At 37.6% G+C, this 25,461-nt stretch overlaps 1 protein-coding gene across 1 annotated transcript in view; it reads left to right on the plus strand.

Moving 5' to 3' along the window:
* Positions 1-25,461, plus strand: part of LOC137640089 (glycogen debranching enzyme) — a 225,451-nt gene that overhangs the window by 149,977 nt on the left and 50,013 nt on the right. The window contains 4 exon segments of the mRNA XM_068372548.1: positions 4,549-4,648; positions 5,005-5,152; positions 8,386-8,601; positions 22,299-22,504. Coding sequence (XP_068228649.1) covers positions 4,549-4,648; positions 5,005-5,152; positions 8,386-8,601; positions 22,299-22,504 — 670 coding nt within the window.

The following is a 25,461-nucleotide window of genomic DNA, read 5'->3' on the forward strand; positions in this document are numbered from 1 at the left end:
ATGTGTAGAATATAGATATCCAATTTTGATGTCATTTGTGGACTATGAAAGACCCTTTGATAGTGTGCACCAGCCAATTTTGTGGAGATTCGTGTGATATTATGGAGTTTCTCTTTAATATGTAAATTTCATTAAGTATGTTCATGAGCATATTAAGTGCAAAGTTAATGTATTTCCAGTGGACAGCGCAGTACTATAAGGGAATGTGTTGTCACCTATGTTTTCATACTCCTCATGAAATTTGTAATGCATAGAAAAGTTTGGGGTAGTGGAGAAGGATTGGACTGGATTGGTGACAGGAAATTAGCGAACCTAGAGTGTGCTGGTGACGCTGTCCTTATTAGCAGAACACCACAGGACTTCCAATGCTTGCTTACCAGAATGCATGAAATATCACATGAGGTTGGGTTCAAGATAAATAGAAGAAAGACAGAAATGATGATAATGGATTATGCAATGGAGGATGAAATATCATTGGAAGGAGAAAAGATTAATGAGGTGGAATCATTTAAATATTTAGGAACCATGATCTTTAATACAGGATCTTTAGAATTGGAGTTTAATGATGAATTAAAAAAATGCAAATCAGACAATGGCTGGGTTAATTAAAATTTGGAAATCAAATTGCCTTAATCTACAAATAAAAAGCAGGCTATATATCAGCTTAGAGAGATCGGTATTACTGTATGCGCATGAGTCGTGGTATGATAATGAAATAATATCCAACAGATTTTGTAGATTTGAGAACAAAGCCATCAAAAGAATATTGGTAGTTAAATGTCAGGACAGGATTATAAATGAAACTATAAGAGAGATTACTCAAGTGCCAGATGTGGCTGAGATCACGGTGAAGGGTAGATGGAGATGGTTTGGGCATGCTATTCCTACTCCCAAGAGAGATTAGTTCACCAGACTTTCAATCGGGCTCCTCGAGGCACTAGAAGAGTTTAAGACTCGGGCTTACATGGCTGAAGACTATGAAGTGTGATGTAGGATATGATGAATGGAGAAGTATTTCCTTGTACTGTATACGAAAAATTACATTTCAATCTTGAGAGAAAAGATAGAATTAATAGCATTTATGGTTACATAACACAAAATACAGGAAAGCATTCACAGTTATATAAAATCAGATAGAATATGAATAAAAAGCCATAATTACGGAAGAGCTGGAAAACTACTTTCTATAACAGAATCAGTGACAACTTAGTCTCCTGTTTTATGTATCTGATTATGCTCTGCCGTATTTAGTCTTAAAAATTGCACTGCAGTGAAAGATTTGAAAGAAAATAGAAAAAAGAAACTAACCAAGTCTGGATATGCCACCAGAGAGAGAGAGAGAGAGAGAGAGAGAGAGAGAGAGAGAGAGAGAGAGAGAGAGAGAGAGAGAGAGAGAGGAAGAGAATTATATATTAGACAATATTATGTGTTTGAATGCAGCTTAACTGATAAGCCATTAAAGAAGTGAATTATTCAAAACTAAATACTGTACAGCGCAGCTTACTAATTTATGTAGTGGGAGGATAAGTTGAGACTGTTATTGATCTATAATTTTAAAGCTCTTGTGTAATATTTTATGGCATTTCATATTTTCTATGTAGGCCTCTTCATCTGTATGTGGTGTTATATCATTGTGAAGAAATACCCAATTATATTGCTTTATGGAATGTCAGGGCCTTTCTGCAAGTAATCAAAGTTGCGATGAACAAACCCATGAATGGTAAGCTATAGTCTGGCTGTGTGTGTGTATATATATATATATATATATATATATATATATATATATATATATATATATATACTGTATATATATATATATATATATATATATATATATATATATATATATATATATATATATATATATATATATATTCCAAATACTTTACAGTTAGCTACTATTACTCTTTAATATCAAATTTGCTGTGCCATTCTTTTAGTAGGTTGGCCAGGGCACCAGCCACCTGTTGAGATACTACCGCCAGAGAGTTAGGGGGGTCCTTTGACTGGCCAGACAGTACTACGTTGGATCCTTCTCTCTGGTTACAGTTCATTTTCCCTTTGCCTACACATACACTGAATAGTCTAGCCTATTCTTTACAGATTCTCCTCTGTCCTCATACACCAGACAACACTGAGATTACCAAACAATTCTTCTTCACCCAAGCGGTTAACTACTGTACTGTAATTGTTCAGTGGCTACTTTCCTCTTGGTATGGGTAGTAGAAACTCTTTAGCTATGGTAAGCAGCTCTTCTAGGAGAAGGACACTCCAAAATCAAACCATGGTTCTCTATTCTTGGGTAGTGCCATAGCCTTAGTACCATGGCCTTCCACTGTCTTGGGTTAGAGTTCTCTTGCTTGAGGGTACACTCGGGCACATTATTCCATCTAATTTTTCTTCCTCTTGTTTTGTTAGTTTTTTATAGTTTATGTAGAACATATTTATTTTAATGTTATTACAGTTCTTAAAATATTTTATTTTCCTTGTTCCCTTTCCTCGCTTGTCTATTTTCCCTGTTAGGGCCCCTAGGATTATAGCATCCTGTTTTTCCCAACTAGGGTTGTAACTTAGCAAGTAATAATAATAATAATAATAATAATAATAATAATAATAATAATAATAATAATAATAATATCTGCCCAGCCAAGAATTTGAACCTGTAACTAATAGAAATAAGAAATTATATTAGACATTTAGCTCACTCGGCTGTAAAGAAAGCTAAGACTGCTCTATTTAATCTGGTTGAATTCAGGATTTTTACTAAGAATGAAAATCTCCGCTATTATTGCTGGTTGAAATGTGTTTAGTAGATTCAAAATCAAAATCTTAACCTATACATCTGATTTGAATGTATGTAACACTTTACAATTTTTATGATAATTTTATTACTAACACTTGTGATTTGTCTTTTTCACTTCGGTCACAAACAATTGAATTCGCTCTGCTATGGTATCTCATACACATAGGGAAATTCCCTTAGTGATAAATATTTCTGCCCAGCCAAGGTTTTGAACCTATGAATAATCAAAATCAGAGTAAACATTAGACATTTAGCCCACTTAGCTGTAAAGACAGATAAGAATTGATTTAGACTCTGCTGTATTATTTTAATCTCCACCTTACAGCTGATTGGAATGTTTGTATCACTTGGCTGTTTTCTATCATTTTATCATTAACCGCAGTTTCTATAATTTTATCATTAACCGCAGTTTTTATAATTTTATTTCTAACAACTGTTTTTTATAATTTCATCATTAACACAAATAGACTTACATAAATAGGTTTACTCTTCAATATCGAATTCACCCTGCCATGGAATTTCAAAAGCATAGGGAAATTTGTTTAGTGATAAATATTTCTGCCCAGCCAAGAATTCAAACCTATGACCAATAGAAATAAGAGTAAACGTTAAGAGAAATTAGAATTGATTCCGTTTTTTGTTGTATTTGAAAATTTTTGCTCCGTATAGGCATTTTTAGTGGACAATTACTAACGAAACTAGACTAGCACATGATGGGGATGAATTAGTCATGCGATGCCCAAATGCAATTCATACAGTATTCCTGTCGTGATGATGTGATTTTAAGACGATACAATATCTCATTTCCATGACATTAAAGAGAAGGAAAAAACAGTTGTTTCTAGATAGGTTCCTTTTGAAAGTTGGACATAAGAGTGTAAAAAAATATGATCACGTGTCCAGAAAGTGTAAATTAAGTGATTCGGTTAGTGATAGTGAATTTCGTTCTAGAGAGAGAACTCCCTATATTTTACTGTTAGTTTTCATGGAAGAAGATTCACTTTCGCACGGTAACTACCTCCTTCTCCTCTCTTGGCTACCTCACACCAGCCACGACTCTATTTAAATTTATCTGTATTTCTATTTTATTTTGTGAATCATTAATGTGTATTCACTTCTGATATTAAGGGTTAAAATTTTTACTGAATGTGTATGTATTTTTACGAGTGTATAAGTGCATTTATGAATGCATCATGTGAATTTCCTTTACTGTATTTCTTATGAGAAAATTTGTTTTAGGATACGAGCATTTTAGTTTACAAGTTTGTTCCCAAAATTAATTAAACTCACAAACCGAGGTACTGTACTATGGCAGACTTATTTATTTTACTTAATTTGTATTACATGTAAATACTTCTTATCATAGAGCAATGTTTCTTCAAAATCCATTCAAGATACTTTAAACTACGAAATGTGTCTTATGTTGATTGACATCTAACAAATAAGAATTGCGATTTCTTATATATGTACAAAGAATAGAAGGAATAACAGATGTTTTGATAGAAAATTATTGGTCTAAATGATAATGAATATACAAGGTAACTTATATGGACTCTCTACAAATTAAACTAATCCCTCCCGCATTTTCCCATTATTTCAAAACATTTAGAAAATTTTGTACATCTGATTTTTGCTTCACAATCAACTCAAGATTTTGTGTGAAGTGAAAAATTGTTAACAGACTGAAATTAGGCATTAAATGAAGTGGCCATAAATAATCTGGTTATTTTGTTTCTCTTTCTTAGGTATGTAACAATGGCTCCTGAGGGTTACCGAATCTTGAAGGATAAAGTGACAAGACTCTATCCAAATGATGATTCTCCTCCACAAGAACCTGGAAGAAATGTTAGTAGTTATTTTGTATGTAAACTTTATATTCCAGAATATTTGTAAAATACATTTCTTCAAGGAAGGAATTTTGTTCAAAAGAATTTGAAATTATCAATACGTTACTGTATATAGTACAGTTTGTTTATAAGGGTTATGCATTTTTTCTCTGCACAAGTAGGCTAGCCATAGTTTTTCACCTTTTTATTATTTTTTGGTATTCTATATTTTTTCTACTTAATGTTTATTGAGAAGCATATATATATATATATATATATATATATATATATATATATATATATATATATATATATATATATATATATATATATATTACTGTATTTATGAATGATGACATATCCCTTTGTCAACAGGAACAGCTACTAGAAGAGGTTATCCAAGAAGCTTTGCAGCGCCATTTCCAGGGTGTCCAGTTCCGAGAAAGAAATGCTGGTTTCCAGATTGATCGTGAGATGTGTGATGAAGGCTTCAACAATAAGATTGGAGTTGATCTGGAAACTGGTAAGCTATGTTCATGTGTTTTATTTTTCAGTTCATATTATGGAGATTTTAATTAATTTTGAGCATTAACTATGTCTAATTTAATCATTTAGGGGCAAACATAAATTATTTTTCAGTAGTCTTTATTCAAAATAACTCGGTGGGATCCTTATAACATTATTTGATCTAAAAAGGTAATTTCAGATAAAGTTTAAAATTGTTGATGGACATATACAGTATTGTAGCTATATAGTATTTATTGATACAAAATGGATATATATATATACATATATATGTATATATATATATATATATATATATATATATATATATATATATATGTATATATATATATATATATATATATATATATATATATATATATATATATATATATATATGTATATATATATATATATATATATATATATATATATATATATATATATATATATATATATACATATATATATATATATATATATATATATATATATATATATATATATATATATATATATATATATATATATATATATATATATATATATATATATATATATATATATATATATATATATATATATATATATATATATATATATATATATACAGTATATATATATATATATATATATATATATATATATATATATATATATATATATATATATATATATATATATATATATATATATATATATATATATATATATATATATATATATGAATTTATATACACGGGTAGGTCTTTGTATTTTACAGCACCACGAAGATAGATTTAGGTGCCAAAGTTGTTTTGATATAATTTTCCCTTTTTAATCTTGGTAGTGGATAGTGTTTTCCTCGAAATATGCTTCACTGCACAGTATAATAAACTATGTTTTGCGCTACTCAAATCATAGTAATACCTAAAGGACCCTGTATATAGAGATTGCAATTTTACATTGATTCAGGCTTTTAAGTTTTAAAGAAATAGATTTATCAGTTGAAAGGTGGAACTTGTACAATTTCACTTCTTGGTGTAAAATTGGTACTGTCACAATACTCTAAATAACTACAGTATATGATTGAGTGAAATGTTAATACTTTTAAACCTCAAATACAAGTTTAACCATATCAATGTCTCCTTAAAAAATATCAGTCAATTTCAGTGAATTTGTAACATTCAAACAACAATTCCTTCATCCAATATTTCAATTTTATTATCTTATCAACTTATAAAGAAGATAGTTTAGTTAATGCATCCAACATACATGAACGTAATATATTACCAATTTATACGGCAAATAAATTAGCTTTACAAATCTCAACTTTAGACATCTGCCTCTAAAGAAAAAATATATTCACATTTGCTAGTTTATACAGCCAAGCAAATATGAATTGTGACTCAAGTAGCTCATATGTGCCACTCAATTTTTTGGCAATCAAAATTAATAATGGTTGACTTTAATGCCAAGTCGGCTTTAGAACTACAGTTGCTACACTAGAGACTTGGTTGGACTAAAGTAAACCCCATTACTGCTCTATAAAGTAACTGTTATATCAGGAATATACTATGGAAATTAATAGAAATATGGATCAGCATCTTACTCAGACATTAAAGAGTTTTCCCCTGATCCGTAATGAGTGACCGGACATCTGCACTTGCACTATTAAAACACACTCAGAAATATTGCCACCAAAATAGGGAATCCAAAGCACATCTGGTCTGAGACCTCGTAAGTATGCATTGCTATGAAATACATCATGAATATTGAATATTCATCCTCCATGTTTCCCAGTTAGAGCTAGTCACTGAATCAATATATGAAGATTATAATACCTCCAGTATAAGAACTTCTTTGACTATGAATCACCTGTAATGTTAAAACTTTTACTTAGTTGTATTACCTATCAAAAGATGATACACCTGCAATGCTGCTGATTATTATTATAATCTTACCATAGAACATAAAAGATGCAAATGTTGTCACTATTCAGTCTATTCTGTTGCCTCTAAATGTTTTGAGAGGTTTAAATGTCAAACTAACCTTGCTGGTTTATTTCACCAGACAGAGCTTCTGTTTTCTTTCGCAACATATTGTGAAGGCTATCACAAAAATGTGTAATTTCTATGACCCTTCAAAATTAATTTATTAAAAATTCTATCAAGCAAAAGTTAAATGGTTTATTTTCATGAATTATGTGAAGTTTTGTAACCATTTAGATATGTTACATATCTAAACATAGAGACATTCAGTTAAATCAAGGTACGGATAATGCAGTCAAAGCTGTAACTAATGTAAAAATGTAAATTGTTGCCATTTATAATCAGTAATTGTCTGACATCACTAATGCTGAACATTTCAACAGATGACAGAGATAATAGAATTTAGTTTTTAACAAAAATTTAAAAAAAAACACCAAACCATTTGTTAGATAGTCCTTTTTATGCTTACTAAAAAGAGCATCGTGTGTGCAGTGATTAAAATTTTCAGTACTATCAATTAAACTAAACATAATTTATGTTTATGCCCAACTTCAACTAACAACAGATGTTCAGTTTAAACAAAATCCATCAAGAAAATTTTTTAATTTTCAGTTTTATCAATTTTTATTTTATTAAAGAGCAATTCATAAAAAATCTGAACTTTATGTCAAGAACAAATCTAATGAGCAAGTCATATGAAAATTAAGAATTTTAACTTTAGTTGAAATTCTTTAGACTACCTAATGATAATGCAGTACTAATACCTCTGACTGTATCTTAATAGCGTAGATGGTAATCTTTTTAATAATGTTTTTTGATGATTCCAAGTTCTAGGATCTTTACTGTATTATTTCTCGCAGTTTTAAACTGAACTGATACTGTACTAATTTTCCTTATTTACCTACAAGGTATTGACCCTCAATATATTTTGTTTATGATTTTGTCATACGGCATTTTCAAAGAAAATGGTTGAAAGAATGGAGGGGTTAAACATGATACCTGACAAGCTAGTGCTAGTGTGCACCTCAATTTAATTATGTAAGGCTGCTGATTGCAATTATTTATTTCTTTTTTTTTTCTTTTTTTTCAAATTAATGTCAAATATACTATTAAAAATCAGACATTTTTGTTATAGAGCCCATGATAAACTATCAAGGTTGACAGTGCTTGTAGATGGAAATTTACTTACACATATACTACATGATTTCATGCAGCTAGCCAATGGGTGCAAACATTCATCAATTTTTATTCTTTAATATGCTTTTTACTCTTCTTTAATCAGGATTTGTCTATGGTGGAACAATTCACAATTGTGGTACCTGGATGGATAAGATGGGATCAAGTGAACTTGCGGGAACCAAAGGAAAACCAGCCACCCCTCGTGATGGTAGTGCTGTGGAAATTATAGGTTTATGTAAAGCAGCCTTACGTTTCTTTGGTCAGATGTATAAAGAAGAAAAATTCAAGTATAATGCTGTCGAAAGGAGAGATGACACAGGTAATGTATATCTACAGTTGCAGTGTGAGGAATGCCATATATGATTTAGTGTTTTTCACTGCTAAAGAAAATATAATGCTACCATTGTTTCACTAATATTTGGTATATTTTTGTAATTGCATCGTTGATTATTTATATGAAGCTCCCCTGATGTTCATATTGCTCCTTTTCCAGAATCTTCATTTATTATCTTCATTTATTAATGTTTACCCCCAAAATTCTAGTAAATATTTCCCCATATTCTTTCCTTTCAAAAGAAATATGCACTCAGTAAAGTAATGAAACAATCTAGCGGTTGGTGGTAATTAGCACGCTAACAGGTTCCCATTTTTCAGTTTCTTTGTTGCAATGCTTTATTCAAGATGTATCCTCCTTCCAGATTGTAATAATGGTTTATTGTGTTTTAAGTTAGTTTGCCTGCTGGATTGATTAACATTTCTGCACACGGAAAGCATTGTTTTAAGTAACCATTGTGAGGAGTGTTATATCTCATTGTTCCTCTCAAGGAAAATTCCTTTCAAGTTAGGGTTCATGAAACTGGAGAGTCTACACTTCACGGTAGCAAAGCTTCAACTTTGTAAACAAACAGCTGCTGTTCGATTCTTATTATGGCCAAGGAAAGTAATTTTTAGTTCAACAGGAATTACAGAAAGAGATACAAAGTTATTCCATGAACCACTGGTGATAGGACAGACTGTAACGGTGTCTTCAGACATATTATCATTTGACAACATCCTAAACCAAAGGCGTTCAAGGTAATGTTACTTGGGCAGAATATATCACCCTGTGAGGATCTCTTGGTAAAGGTAGAGAACAGGTGTTTGAATCAATGGTGGGACAGTCTCTGAGGCACAATTATCCCACTAATTATATCATGTTGATAAAGAGGTAGTATAATTGATAAAACAGTTCCTCACTGTGTTACCAGAACTCAAGCCAATCTTTAGCTCTAGATTTGCTAGCAATCCTGTGAGCTGTGGAACATAGCAATTGTTTTTGAAGGATCTTGTTACGCATTTGTGGTGGACAAATGGCCTTTAGACCATAGGTTGCAAGTTATCTCTCTGTGACTACAAAAATTTCAGCTAAGCAGAAAAAGGCTAGTGCTTCTAAGTGGTTGGGCACTAGCATTGATCAGGAGGTCTATAATTTGGAAATGGTGGGGTCCCCAATATATAATCATATTTGCACCTTCACAGGGCAATGCCCCTACCACATTGAAAGCACTGTTCTCATCATTTTTGCGACTTCACCTTTTTCCAGATTTGCAAAGTTAAACAACATTGGGTCTGGTCACTACTCGGATGGATGACCGCCAGCGAACACTAAATGCTTTTGAGAAAACAATGATAGAGGTGCTTTGATATCTTCTCCTGGATCCCTTAGTATAGAAGGTAGATGCCCTGTAGCTACAGGAAAATCTAGACCTATGCACATTCCCTACTTTTAACATAATATAGCAGTAGCAGGTGTGTTACTAAGTTCAGGCTTCCTGTGATCCGCAATGTAAGTACTTAACAGCCCTGTTTAGGGCACAAGGGAAATGACCTGCAGAACTGGACCATCTGTTGTTAAAGTGACCATGATGATTTTTTCAGTAATCAGTCTGCTCAGACAAACCAATTTGAAGGTGGTTCTTCCAAACGCATCTGTTTTACATATATCACCTGGGGCTTTCAAGGACATTCTCAAACCCAGGGTTTTTGTAACCCTCTAAATTGTCTTTTATTTGAGTAAAAGATAGTTTACTATTATTTTGTATCAAAGAAAATAGTTTGTTTATTTTTAAGGATGTCAGTTTAATAATGCATCAATAACTAGAACAAGCTAGGTTTATATTGTTAAAAAATTTTAAGGTGTTCTGTTAGGAAAAGAATACCAAATATTAGCCTTTATGGGGTAATAGATCAATGCTTGATTTTGTACTCAAGTACTGGGAGTAGACATCTACTTTTCAGGTATTACTTCATGATGGATATATTTAGGCCTGTTAGTATAGGCCTCCAGTAATCAGGTCTACTTTTCAGGATTGGGAGATGCTTTTACGTATGTAGTATATTCGTTTTTTAATCTGTGCTTGCTGATGCTTTCTCTGATAGATTTAACAGCTAAATGCATAATGAATTGCAAGTGCTATCATTTAAGGTTGGCTTTAGGAGCACAATTTGATTTTTTTTTCTCTTTTTTTTTTCTTTTTTGCTGTCATTAAGAGTTAATTTATTTTAAGACTAAGAGTCCAATGCAATTCTTTTTTCACATCCCCTATTAGAAATGGTGTATTTTATCTGAAAATAGAGGTCTTTGTTCAAATGGAAGGGGAGAGTATGTTAGTGATCAGGCTTCCATCCATCCGCAGCCATGCCGGTAACAGACGGACAGGGGCAGCAGATGGAAGTCCAAGGGAGGGCTGAAGAACACTTTGAAGTCACGAGGAGGTCTCTCCCGGCAGTTAGGCTCGCCGAAACAGCAATCCCGTAGCTAGGTATGCAAGAGGGAAGCTGAACGATTAGACCCAGCAGGCAAAAGACCCTGCTGGCCCTACAACCCGCCGGCACTAGGTGGGATTGTAGGACAGCGGACGGGGGTGTTGTGATGGCTAGGCCATCACCAAAGGACAGAGAGGGGTAGGGGAAATGGGTCCTGGGAGGAGAGGGTGAGGAGCCGGTGTGAGCCATCCTCGTTAGACAGCAAGGGAACTCTGCTTCTGAACTAACTTTATTCTAGGTATAGGGAGAGTACATTCTCCAGCCTAGGGAAGGCTAGTGTAATAAAGGGACTGGCATCATCAAGCCGTCCTAAACTATAAAGAAGCAGAATCTCCATGCTAGCCTAAGCTAGGCTAAAGGATATTCATATCCTTCAGCCCCATGATTTCCAAACACAGGACTAGTCGCTAGATTACAGGGTGAAGGGGATCTCAGACCCATTCAAGTGCAGCCTAGGGGGGCAAAGCCCCCTATGCCTATCAACCAAGTCCAATAGAAGACTACATTCATCCTATGGGGAAGCTAGAGGCATACGACAGGTACTCTGAGGTTCTGACCCAAACTCAAACTCATCAGCTATGGTTTGGAAAGGGGCAGAAATATCCTAGTGTAACCTTACCCGAATGACAATTCAGGGCAGGAATAGATAGGATTGTAACCGTGGGTTACCCGCAGAGGGAGGAAGAGATTACCTTATACATAAAGGTAACCGGGGATATGTGTGAAAGTATACTAAAGCCACTAGGCTACTAGCCTAGTGGCACAGAGATCGACTACCTGATTCATCGAAACTCTTGGTATACTATCATGGAAGAGGAAATCATATGCAATCCAAATATCTTATACATATAATTTGCCTATTATCTTCATTCAAGTTAAATAACACCAGGAACACTTATTATATCATGCATGAAAGTAACCCAAGGCTAGGGGGCCTAGGAACAGTAAATTGGCTATGTATACGCCGAAACTAAGGAGTACTAACGGCGTAATATAACTAATTCCTAGCAATGAAGACTAAATAGCTAATAAGATAGAAGCTATAAAACCGGGAAGGCCGTTCTGGCTAACTGAATAAAGCATGCGTTGTGAACGACAGTGCCGAGGCGCCTCCGGTCTAGGCAAGAGCTCTGCCCCAAAAGCAAAGCCCTATTTATTTCAAGAAAAAGGGTACTCAACTTTCCAGAGGTAGAAGAAGCTGAAGATTGCGACATGATATCTGACATAGCGAAAGAACTGGGAAAAAACATCTGGTTGGGACGCTACAGCAAAAAGAATGAAGATGGCGGGTGGATGCTATGTCATCCAAGATGACGACGGGTATGACGTCATCCGAGTGCCCATAACAGTAACGGAGGAGGAAAACGTTGTAACGGCTCCTCCCTAATCTTGCTACCTCTTCCCCCTCGAAGCGTAAACGCTATGCGGGGTGCAGATACCTATTTGGCGTGTCAAGAATACGTCCCCTAAAAGGCAACTTTAGGGATATTCACGCCAGAAGTTAGAATTCTGGAGACCTTTAGTTTAATTCTCTGGGAATATCCACTCTAGTCAAATATACCCTAGGAAGCTACTGAAGTAACCTTCCATCAGGATGATATGGCCTGAGCCCAAAAAAGTATTGATTTTAAAGCTCAAGATAAAGACGACTGGCAAAATCCGACTGAGGCCCTTTGCGTCAATAGACGTAAGAGGATTGATTCATTGATTGATTGATTCATTGATTTGAAGTTCTCTGGCATCCTGACATCGAAGGTCATTGATGCCAAACGTAAGAGGAGACGATGATGATGATGATGAATATAAGTACTGTGACACTTCAGAGATCAAAAAGCCCCAGAAATTGAAAAATACTGGGATCAAACAAAATTTTCTCCATTTTTTTACTTTTTTTTTTTTTTTTTTTTTTTTTGCCCTGGAGATCAAACAAATATTTGGTGGTAGAACAATTTGAAAGAACAAGTATGGGTAAAGTCCTAGATAAATGTGGTGGACCCACTTTGTGTAGCTTTTACCCAGTTCAGACCCACAAACTATCATTCTGTCAACGTTTTTTCTAATTTCCTTCATATTAGAGTTTTTAGTGTTTGCCCATACACAATTGCTCTTAAGAAGGTTAGTAGTACTAGGGATAAGATAAAAAAGGAAGGCTCCGAGAACCGCTATACTGTAGAACTAAGAAAGTGAATAACTGAAAAGGCAGAAAGAGGTGATTATCCCACTGACATTTCCAAAGTTTATGATATAGCTAATCAATTGTCTGCAGGATTCTGAAAAAAAGAAGCCATTAAAGAAGCCAATGTAGCAAAGGAGTGCCATCTCTGTCCAAGTAAAGAAGTAAGACTTTCAAGGAAATTGAGAAGATGTTATTGATATGAATTAATAAAAAACAGTTGGTGGATGATGGTATTTCAAAGAGAATCGTGTGTAAAAAGGCAAGGATATACATTCAGACATTATTAAAAACATCACAGGAAATTATTGAAATTTTTAAAGATATCCGAGGCTAGTTTGATAAATTAAAAAGAGAAATGGCATTTGTAGTGATGTAAAACATAAGTATGCTGTCAATTTAGACAAAGCAGCTACTGAAAAATATGTTTGGAAATTTAAAAGCTACATTAATGCAAACGACTGTTCCCAAAAATTTTTAAAGGCAACACAAGTGGCTTCTTTCATAAGAAAATGCCATGGAGGACATACATCACATAGGAAGAAATGGCCTTGCCTAGGCATAAGCCTTATGAGGGATAAGCTTATTGTCACAGTGTGGGAATGCAAGTAATGATTTTAAAGTCAAGCCCCTACCATTGCACCATTCCAAAAACTGCAGGAATTTTTAGAACATTGTTATAAAGGACAAATTAAGGGTGATGTGGAGGTCCAACAGTAAAGCCTGGATATCAAGGCACAACTTTATAGAGTGGATTCATAAAGAATCTGGCCCCACTATGAAAGAATATGTCCAGGAGAAACAGTTGCCCATGAAGGCACTTCTCGTCATGGACAATGCACCTGCTTACCCTCACAAAATGGAGAAAGAGCTGTCAGGTGGATGTTTCCTTTGTTACAGTAAAGTTCCAGCCTCTAATATGACTTCTCATTCATCCAATGAACCATCAGGTATTTTGAAACTTAAGATATTTGTTTACTAAAGCCCCTTTTCCTCGAAGTTTCGAGGTCACCTTTAATATACAGTTAATACTTAAAAGAGTTTTAGAAGAACCACTTCAATATTTCCACGTTCTAAACCTTATTGACAAACCTTGGGTGGAAATGTCTTCCAGAACAATCAACTCTGCCTAGAGGAAGTCTTGAACAGATTTTGTAGCAGAAAGAGATTTTGAATGCTTTGAACCTAGACTAAAGCTCTTGTGAGGACAACAAGACGAGCAGAGAGAGACTGACAAATTACTGAACATGCAACGGTCACTATATTACAGAATGCAGACGGATAAGTAGTCCGGGAGGTAAAAATTTCCAACCACCAAAATCATTTGTGTTTTCATTCAGATATAAATTATAAATACCAAGGTGGTAGCCTAATGAAATATACATTATTATACATAAAAATAAAGCTCTCAAAGAGCGCAACATCGTTATACAAAAATCCACTGTGTGGAATAAATAATAGCTACAATATACAAAAAGAGAGTCCAGGGAGAGGAAACACGGCGGGTAAGACGATGTCCTTACATGTACTCCCCCCCCCCCCCAGACAGTGGGCATCGGAGATGGTTGATGTGATTAATCCCTGTATCGTGGAGGGCGACGTAATTCCCCTCTGGTGCTTGAGCGGGGGGGAAGGTTGCTCTGCTTCGGAGGAATCGTTTTCCCCTGTCGTTGCATGGTTTTCTCCCATCTAGTGGATGATTTGTTCCGAGGTGGAATCCTGGGTCTACCAGGGCCCGCGGCGATCTTTTTATTGCTTACAAGGTACGCTGGTTTTAATCGGTCGATCGTCACCCAATCTTCTTGTCCGTGGACGTTTAAGAGGAAAGATTTGGCTATTCTTCTGACAACCTCGTAAGGGCCGTGATAAGGTCTAGTCAGGGGTTGGCGGTGAGCATCGACCCGGATGAAGACGTAGTCGCAGTCGTCTCGGTTCTTGGGCATGAAGTGTCTGATCCTGTCCTCGTATGTTTTCAGGCATAGTCTGAATTTCCTGGCGATTTCTCTCAGGTGATCCAGCTTGGTGTCGTCGGTAGTTGCAGGGAAGAACTCGCCAGGGACTGTAAGTGTCTCACCGTAGAGCTTCTCCAGACCTTCTCCGCAGGAGAAGGTTCGCCGTCTGCCCTGGGAGCAGTGTGAAGGCCAAGGAGGACCCACGGGAGTTGCGCTTTCCAATGTTCGTCCGTACATCTCACCATCAGGGCTGCCTTGAGTGTGCGATGAGCTCTCTCAACCATGCCCTTCGCTGCAGGGTTGTATGCCATGGTGCTGAGGAGTGTTGTGCCCATCAGGTTTGCCAGAGAGAGCCAGATCTCTGACAAGAAAGCGGAACCTCGGTCCATCGTGATATCATCGGGGACACCGAAGAAGCTGATCGAACTCGACAGGAGAGATTCGGCACAAGCATGGGTGGTTACTTCGGACATCGGAGTTGCTTCTAACCATCTAGTGGAGCAGTTGACGATCGTCAGGAGGTATCTTGCAGAACCTGAAGGTGGCAGAGGTCCCACGACATCCACATGGATTGCTGACTCCCGACTCAGTATGGCGGTTGACCTTACTCGTCTGGCAGTTAATGCAGGTTCTCGCCCACTCACGGGCGTCTTTCTTGATTCCTGGGTGTGATAATCCGTGGATGACGTCGAAGATCTTCCTTCTACAGGAGGCGGGAATCCATGCTGGTGTAGCAGAGGATGGTTTCCTCGGCCGGTCCGAGGGGAATGTCCTTCATCTGTAGCATTGATGCTGTCGTACAATAGTCTTGGGCCTCTGGGTCATTCTGCTGTTCTATGGCGAGGTTTGCGTAGTCGATCCCCAGGTGGACTGCATTGATCTCAATCCTGGAGAGGGCGTCATCGACGGGGTTCTTCTTTCCCGGTACGTAGCTGATAGTGCAGCCGAATTCTGCGATGGCTGCCAGGTGTCATTGTTAGCAAGAGGACCATGCATCTGAAGACTTCATGAAAGCTTGGATTAGGGGCTGGTGGTCCGTTGCGATGGTGAAGGGGGTCCCTTCAAGCATGTATTTGAAGTGGAGGATGGCGAGGTAGACGGTGAGGAGCTCCTTGTCGAACGTGCTGTACCTGGTTTCCGCGGGTTTGAGTTTCTTACTGAAGAAGGCCAAGGGCTGCGGGTAACCGTTGCCGATCTGTTCGAGGACAGCACCGCAGGTGACGTTGCTGGCGTCGGTGGTCAACTTCTGAGGGCCACTGTCGTCATGGTACTCCAGGGTAGTGGCTTCGGCAAGGGCTGCCTTCGTCTTGTCGAAGGCGCGTTGCTGCAGGGGACCCCAGACGAGCTTCTTGGCTTTTCCCTTCAGGATGTCGTTGAGGGGAGTCAGGATGTGGGCTATGTTGGGGATGAAGCGACGGTAGTAGTTTACCATCCCCAAAATCTCCTGAAGGTTACGGATGGTCGTTGGGGTTAGGAAGGTTTTCATGGCGTCCACCTTGGTCGATGTGGGCTTCACGCCCGCTGCGGATATTTGATGGCTGAGGAAGTCCACCCTCTCGGCGCCGAACGTGCACTTGTCGAAGAGCACGATCAAACCGTTCTCCTGAAGGCGTTTAAGCATTGCGCGGACGTGTCTCCAGTGTTCCTCTTTAGTCCTGGAGAAGATTAAGATGTCGTCCTCGTAGCAGACGCAGAACGGCAGTTCCCCTAGGATGCTATCCGTCAGGCATTGCGTAGGCCGAGGGTTGAGTATAAGAAGGTGTAGGAGCCGAACGGCGTTATGATGGCAGTCTTAGGCACGTCCTCTGGGAACACAGGAACCTGAAAGTACGATTTAGGAAGGTCCATTTTAGTAAAAACTTTTGCCCCATGAAGAACGCTAGTGAGGTCTTGCATATTCGGCAGAGGGTAGTGGTCTGGCGTTGTGATGAGGCTAAGGCACCGGTAGTCACCGCAGGGCCTCCATGTCCCGTCCAGTTTCTTTACCATGTGGAGCTGAGACACCCAAGGGCTGGATGCCTTCTTGCATATGCCCATCCGTTTCATTTCTTCGAAGGTACGTTTGGCATCTCTCAGCTTCTGCGGTGGGAGGTGGCGGAACTTGGCATGCGTGGGAGGTCCCGTTGTGTTTATGTGGTGGTAGACCCCATGCTAGGAGGGGGATCCTGGCGATTGTCGAAGTTCCGGCTTGAAAACGTCGGAGAACTCCTGAAGAAGGGCTGTGCAGGGCTGCGCTACGACGGCGGAGATTGGTGTGATACCCAGACCAGCTCGTAGTGGGTGGGTTCGGCATGTCCCACTGTCGATGAGGCATTCCCCAGCGACGCCGACGAGTAGGCCATGGTGAGCTTGGAAGTCAGCGCTGATGTCGGCAATGGCGAAGGGCCAAGAGTAAAATCGGCCCATGATTGAGATTTTAAGCCCCTCAGTCCCATAACACCGTATGGGAGATCCGTTGGCGGCGATGAACGAGGGGGCATCACTGCTAGGTGCCCAGTTTAGGTCGGCCTGTGAGGGAGGGAATGTTGATTGCATACAGCCAGTATCAACCATAAGCCTAAGGATGTAGAATCCGATCTTGCTGTGATCTGCTACTGCAGCTACGGTTGATGTCAGCGGTGTCTGGCGTGAGAATTTCTTCGTGAACTTGCAGGGGGGCCTGCACTTCATTGCATTGCTCCCAAACTGCTGGTGGTAGAAATACCAAGTTGGGTTCGGTCTTTGGTTCTGCTGCATTGGCTGCTGAGATTTCTTCATCAGGGTGAGGATTTTGTCGTCGTCAGCAAAGGGTACCGCCCAGGAGTCGAGGGATGAGCAGCTGAAGGAGGATGATGCGCCAAGGCAGGAGGCTTCGTATAATTTCTGTGCCCTTGACAGGAGGTCGTTCATCGGTAGGGTGTCGGTGACGGTGAGCTGGGCTCTCACGTTCTGCGGAAGGCGTCGGAGGAATATTTCGCGAGATAGGCTTATCTCTCGTCATCGTCCATTGGCATCGGTTTCTGACAGCATGAGGAGTCCAACTAGTTCATCCCATGCTTCTACAGGAGAGGTGTCGCCCATAGGTCTTTTGCTGAGATCAAGGACCTTCTGTGCCCTTGCCGAGACAGAAAGCGAGTATATATTGATTAGTTTGGTTCGCAGGTCGTCGTAGGATACCTGACTAGAGTGGGCGTCGAGCCATGGGGAGATCTTATCAAATACCTCCTCCGAGATGGAGGTCAGGACAATGTCAGATTTGGCGCAAGGGTCGTTTAGCTTAGCCACCCTGGAGAGTACATCTGCCCTTAGAAACCAGAAGGCGGTGTTGTGTTGTGAGAACAGTGGCAGCTTTACTTTGGGCGCAGCTGAGTGGTTGCTTGGCACTGAGCTGGGTGGTTTTGTCATGGTCAGTTGATGCATCGGGCCAAGGGCGCGAGCTGGTTATGTCAGATATACCCTTCATTGCTGTCTCACGAAACTAAGTGGGATAAAGCCAAAAGACGTTGTTAAAGGTTAATGGCAAGAGAAGATATACGACGGAAACGCAGCCGTAATTAGTCCGTTAATGGCAAGCCAAAACTGCTATGTGTTTTCAACATCTGCGGGGTCACCAGTTGTGAGGACAACAAGACGAGCAGAGAGAGACTGACAACTTACTGAACATGCAACCGTCACTATATTACAGAGTGCGGACGGATAAGTAGCCCGGGAGGGAAACATTTCCAATCGCCAAAATCATTTGTGTTTTCATTCAAATATAAATTGTATAAATACCAAGGTGGTAGCCTAATGAAATACTGTATACATTATTATATATGAAAATGAAACTCTTAAAGAGCGCAACATCGTTATACAATAATCCACTGTGTGGAATAAATAATAAAGTTACAATATACAGAAAAGTCCAGGGGGAGGAAACACAGCAGGTAAGACGATGTCCGTAATTACACTCTATTTTCTGTCTGCACTGAGCTGTTTTCCCTGTGGGAGCCCTTGGGGTTGTAGCATCTTGCTTTCCCAACTAGAGTTGTGGCTTGGCTATTAATAATAATAATAATAATAATAATAATAATAATAATAATAATAATAATAAAAATAATAATAAAGATGTAATAATAATTAGAAAACCTTTTGAAGTCACAAACATGTTCATCCTGTATTTTCCACAACCTGGAATTTGATTTTAGATCTGTACCTTATCATCATTACCAACAATGAAATCAATCATAACTTCTACATTGAAACTCCTCCAGCAGTTATTCACTGTCCTATGAGGAGTAACGCCTTGAAATTAGACTAAACCCTTTATTTTATATTACTGTACTGATAGTAGGCATTGAATGTTGTGATGTTGTCTTGGTCTATTGGCTGAAGGAGAAAGGTGTTTTTTAATGTAAAAACAAGATTTAACTGATATTGGTTATCCATACCCTTAGTATGATTGGGAAAATTAGAAACAAGAAAAGGAATCTGTTAGGGGTACTATCCTATTTGGTTAATGCCTGAAAAGCAGGTGAATCATTATCATTCATGTACCTATGATTCATTGACTATTGTCATCCATCCCTTTGATCTTGCTTTCTGGATAATCTGAAGTTGCTCTTATGGGAATCCAGTTAGTGCTCTTGGATTTTAAGAGTGGTAAATTGATAGAGCCACCAGTTTTAGATCTCCAGTGTTGGACAGCAGCACAAGAAGCAATCCTCTTATTTTCAGGTGATGAGTTATTGAACATCCCACTCTAGAAGAGGCTTGCCTTGTCTATGTTGAAGACTTGTTTGACTGTGCAACTTCAATTAAAATTTGCTACTTGGCATTCTTGTCGACCATAGTTTTTCTAAGTCTTGTAGAAAAATAAATATCAGCCTGTTTCTTGAAGCCCTCGTGCCACGAATAACTTGCACCTAATGCCTTCTAGCGCTAAATCACATTTTTAGAGACCAGAAAATTATGACAATGACTTCGTTTCATTTCTAGAAGCTAAGTGAACATGAGCCTCTTCACCTCCTCTGTGACTATCTCAAGTGTCTCAGAGATCCTCTTGGTAGCCAGGATCTATAGCAACAATGTACTCCTTTGCCTGAAGGACTGTTTTGACCATTGATTGGGTGAGAGTACTTTGATGATGGTAATAACACCTTTTCCTTCATTGCTACACCACACATTAAGCTTGATCTAAAAAGCCAAGATATTATGCTGCCTTAGAAGCCCCACCTCATACACATTTGGTTGTGAGGTATGTCCAGGTTATTCACAGAACTTCAAAAACTTAAATAAAATGTAATAGTATACTTACTAACTACATAACAAAATTAATTATAGTTTACTCTTAGATTAGGATGTCATTCAAACCTGCAAAGTTTGTAGTAGATTTCTCAACATGGTACCAAAAGAGCCTGGAGTACAGCAGGCTGTGTAATGTCTTCATTGCTATACCAGACATCTAACTTGATCTAAAGAGCCAAGCTTTTTTGCACCTTCTTAGGGTTGGAAGCCTCATCTCATACACACGTGCACTATGCTTGTGGGGTCAATTATGAACTGAACGGGAATTAAGAAAAAATCAAAATAACTGGGATTTATTTGGAATTGAAATCAAACTAATTGGAATTGATTTGGACTTGACATCAAAGTAATTGGAATTTAATTGGAATTCATACCAAAAATTTTATATGAATTAATTCTAAAAGGCTGTGATGTAATATGAATTGATTGCTATGTCTTTATCTGTATTGCAAATCTTGTGTGTTATAAACTGGACCTTTACACACCATCTTATTAAGGCTAAATAACAGGAATTAAACCTCTCATTCTTGAACATGACATGTTATGAATAAATATATCTTTATAGAGATAGCATTTTTCTATTATCAAAGCAAAGACTAGGACTGTCTGTTATCAAAATTATTTGAATTTCCAACTTTACTTGTTTCGAGTCATACCAGTACTGGTTCTGTACATAATCCAGATCAAGTCTTTTCTTAATTTACTTATCCTTTCCTATCAGTTACTATGGTTTTTGGCAACCATATTCATATGATCATAAGCTGGACCTGCTACACACAATCTCATTCAAGCAAACTGACAAGAATTACACTTGTCAATCTTGAATATGACTTGCATAAGTAGTTCGAGTCCATGGAAACTCTCCTGCTAGCTGCTTCTTGGTCATAAATTCACACTACAAACAGTAGTGGTGATATGACTGTGAAGTCGAAGACATTCGTGACCATTTGATTAGTAAATACAATACAGCATGCAGTGGCTGCTTCATCTGATACATCTACCATGGATGCTTCTACTGTCGAACCACCATCAATGATAAAGAACAAATTCCTTGCTTACATGAAGTATTCTTCTACACAAACAAAAGAAATATAAAAACACAAAGTTTCATTTTACCTCCGTCAAAAATGTATACAAATTGACAGTGAACCCCTTGGCTACTAGAAGGCCAAGCAGAGTGAGGTTCTAATCTTAAATATACAGTACTTGCAAAAAATACTTAACCATTCTTGCTACATAGGCTCCTGTGGAAAGACTTTCTGTTGCTTGCTAACTTCTCAGGTGTGAAAGGTGTAAATTTAGGCGATACAAAAGTTGAAGAATTGATGATAAGATTTAACACCAAGTAATATTCTCTATGGCCAAATTTTTAGATGCAAAGATTTTGTTGATAAAAGAAAATTTATTTTTGTTTATTGCTTGATGCAAACTTTTTTTTTTCTTACCACACATATGTAAATTATCAAAGTTTATTTATTCATTCATCTGGTTTGTAGGCATTATTATGAAAAATTTGGATTACAACTTATGCAATTTTGAATGATAATTCTTTCAGTATGATTATCACTGAGTTGATAATCCTAAATTAAACTATCGCATACACAGAGACCCCAGTACTTTATATAAGGAAAGGTCCAACTTCCCTATACCTCAGAATGGAAAGATATAATTCTTGAAATGAGTTTTTTGCCTCTGTTTTTTTTTAGTGTTTATTTAGGACAGTTAAATAACTCATTTAAATAGAGTACTGTATTTTACTTCATACAGTTCGAAGTTGCCTGTGTGAATAAAGATTTAAGTATTTTCTTTTTATTTCCACAGGAAATGTTACGAAGTGGACCTACGAATTCTGGGAAAAGAAAATAGAAGACAGTTTTGAAAAATACTTTTGGATAAGTGAAGAGCCTAAAAAGGAAACAAACCCAGAGTTGATAAATCGACGTGGAATCTACAAAGACTCCTATAAAGCCTCCCAGTTCTGGGCTGACTATCAACTTAGATGTAACTTCCCAATTGCTATAGCTGTGGTAAGACATATTTTGAAAAGCAAGACTATTTTGTATATCTAACTTTCAATGCATTATAAAGGTATGAAGTCTTAAAAGTAAAAATTTTCATGCCATTTGTACATTTTTATTTGGGTCAAATTCTGAACATGCAAAAATGTTTGTTGTGAAAAATTTTACATTTAATGCTGTTTTTTTTATGTTACCAGATATACAGTACTATAATTCTCTGACAGGTTTAAAGGAATACCATATGTAGTATTTTCTAAAGACATATCCAAGTTAGTTATCTAGTTAACACCATACTTAGGAATTTGTTGAAGTTGATGAATCTCTTTTAGTTGAGACCTCCATATGAAATGTACTCTACAGTATATTTATATGCATATACAGTAATCCCTCGCCATATTGTGGTTCACCTATCACTTCCTCAATACATCATAGATTTATAAATATATTATATGCAAAGCTATATCGATGATTCCTTTTTATATCGCATGTTTCTGAGGGTAGATAAGTTTTATATTTTTTTGTTTTAATCATTACTTTTTAAAATTATCATGTATGAGCTTATAAAAGCTTAAAATAGTCATTTTTGGGGTTATGAAAGTTTAAATCTATAAAGATGAAAAAAATTATAAAAATTGTGAAAAATATACCACAGATTTCCGTTTCTACCTTGCGGTTTTTTGGGGTATTGCAGAGGGCTTGGAACAGAATGCTCGTGATAGCTGAGGGATTACTGTACAGTACTCCAGTATTAAACTTTATTACATTCCCCCAGTTATGGGATAAAACCTGACCTAGTGATGGCATACTTGGAGTATATTTTAGGCAATAATTTTTAGATATAGTAATTCTTTATTTAATAATTTTGGAAATTCTGTGGTTTAGGAAGATATTTAAAACCCAACCTCAGCATTTTATTACATATAACAGTATGTAATTGAGGAAGCATTTATCTTGCTTAGACTTTAGGTAAACATCAAAGAAAAGAGATTAGAAAAAAGAATGGGAACCATGTTCAAAGAAAGGATCAGCTGCTCTTTGGAGACATGATTTTAGGTATTAGATTAAATTGGAGCTCTATGTAATTTAAGTGATTAATATTTTAGCATTCCCTTTGCCTTTTAATTTTGCTTGGTATCTGATAGCTTAAAGAATTAATGTATGAAAAGTTAGTTTACAAGACTACTAAAGGGAAACTCCCCCTATGAAGAAACTGATAAAAAAGTACGTACAGATGTAATTTACTCCTACACATTTTCGAAGCTTCTGTCCTATGAAATAGTGATGTCTTCAGCAGTAGTCAGTTAATGATAGGAGGCATGAGGGGAATCCCTGCCCATCCAATTGTTACAAAATAGCAACTTTTTTCTGGCTGCTATGGGTGCAGACTGTACCTTTGTGATAAGTGTTAGTTTTTTTATTTTTTGTGAGTGCTTTTGCTTGATGATGTAAATTTGGTTCCTATGATGATGGGCCTATAAATCTTCGAAACCCCTTTGTTGTGTACCTTTCTGAAGGGGCGACTGTGGTAGTACCTAACTATAGTGTTTTTATTACTCTTCCTATCATGATGGTGAACTCAGTGCTTAAATCATGCCACTTCATGGTAGTTTCTCTGCCTTGAAAGGGACTTACCCGCTTCGGACTGAGTTTAGCGCTACCTGTGGGCCTCTTAGTGAAAATTTTTCTTTTTGCATTCTTACTTGGCAATATCAGTGTTCCCAAAATGGTGATCCCTGTTTTGCAGTGTCTGTGTGCGTTCCCAGTGCTCCCATCGTAACAAAACCACCAGTTTTATGGTTTGTGTTGTGGCAGAGGAAGCTCTTGTAGCTTTGTCTTCAAGAAGAAGCACAGTCATTATTGGTTGCCCAGACCATGACTCCTCTGTGAAGGAAACATGGTTGGCAAGAGGAAGGAGAGTTTACCCTCTCTTTGTCCTCTATCCATCTCTTTTTCCTACTCTAGTCCCTTCATTAAAAATTTTTTCTCAAGAAAACGACATCAAAGCAGAGTTGTATGGGAAGGTCTTTAGCTAAAAGTTCCTTGCGACTTATCGTGATTGTTCTCCTTCTTTGGGAGGAAAGGACATTACTAACCCGCTAACCGGTACCTTCGGGGTCAGTCAAGCGAGCGTGAGCTGGTGTTACTATTACTCTGTTGCACCGATAGAAGAATTATCAGCACTTTAGGCCAGCGGAGGGTGGGAGTGTATGCGCTCACCTTTCTAGTTCCTATTGTGATATGGAAGATTATTTCTTACCCTGGTGCACATTCTGTTCCTTATGAAACTTGCCAGTTCTTTCTGGGCCAGGTGTTACAGTCACTTCTGTTTCATCAGGTGCAGGTGAATGGCCATGCCTGAACCAATCTCCTGCACCTTATGGTAGGCGAAAATGGGTAAAGTTCACTCTACCTCCTCAGGCTGATACAGAGCTCATGCATCGGCCAGTGCTTTTGGGGTTGGTTAGCAATCAGGAGCCTTGTGTGACAGCTCTGTTTCGTCAGTCACCTACTGGTACCTCTAGGGTTGGTTAGCAATCATGAGCTTGGAGTTACATCTAACAGCTGATCACCTTCAAGCTGCTATGAAGTTTTCTCAATGACCAGTACCTTCAGGATCAGTCAGCAAGGTGGCATATGAGTAGCAGTAAGTTCTATTTGCACCTTTATCAGGTGATTGGTCCCTCTGAACAGAACGCTAACTCGTGTGCAACTGAGGGTAAGGATTCACTATTGTGTGAAGCTGTCTTTCTCCTGCTCTCTCTCTTCCCCTTCTCATTTTGACAATTTCTCAGAAGTCAAAGAAGTCCGGGAAGACCAGTCGTAAGAAGTTTGGTATGACTCTTCACAACACCTCTCTTTTTTAGGGGAGGTGGCGGCCCCCAAGTAGTCCCTGGCCCCATGTTGTGTCCTGGAGCCAAGTCCGACCACTGGCTTGGCTACTCTAGTAGCCAAGTTGGCTGAAAATG

The sequence above is a fragment of the Palaemon carinicauda genome, chromosome 4 (assembly GCF_036898095.1).
Source record: "Palaemon carinicauda isolate YSFRI2023 chromosome 4, ASM3689809v2, whole genome shotgun sequence".
Lineage (NCBI taxonomy): Eukaryota > Metazoa > Arthropoda > Malacostraca > Decapoda > Palaemonidae > Palaemon > Palaemon carinicauda.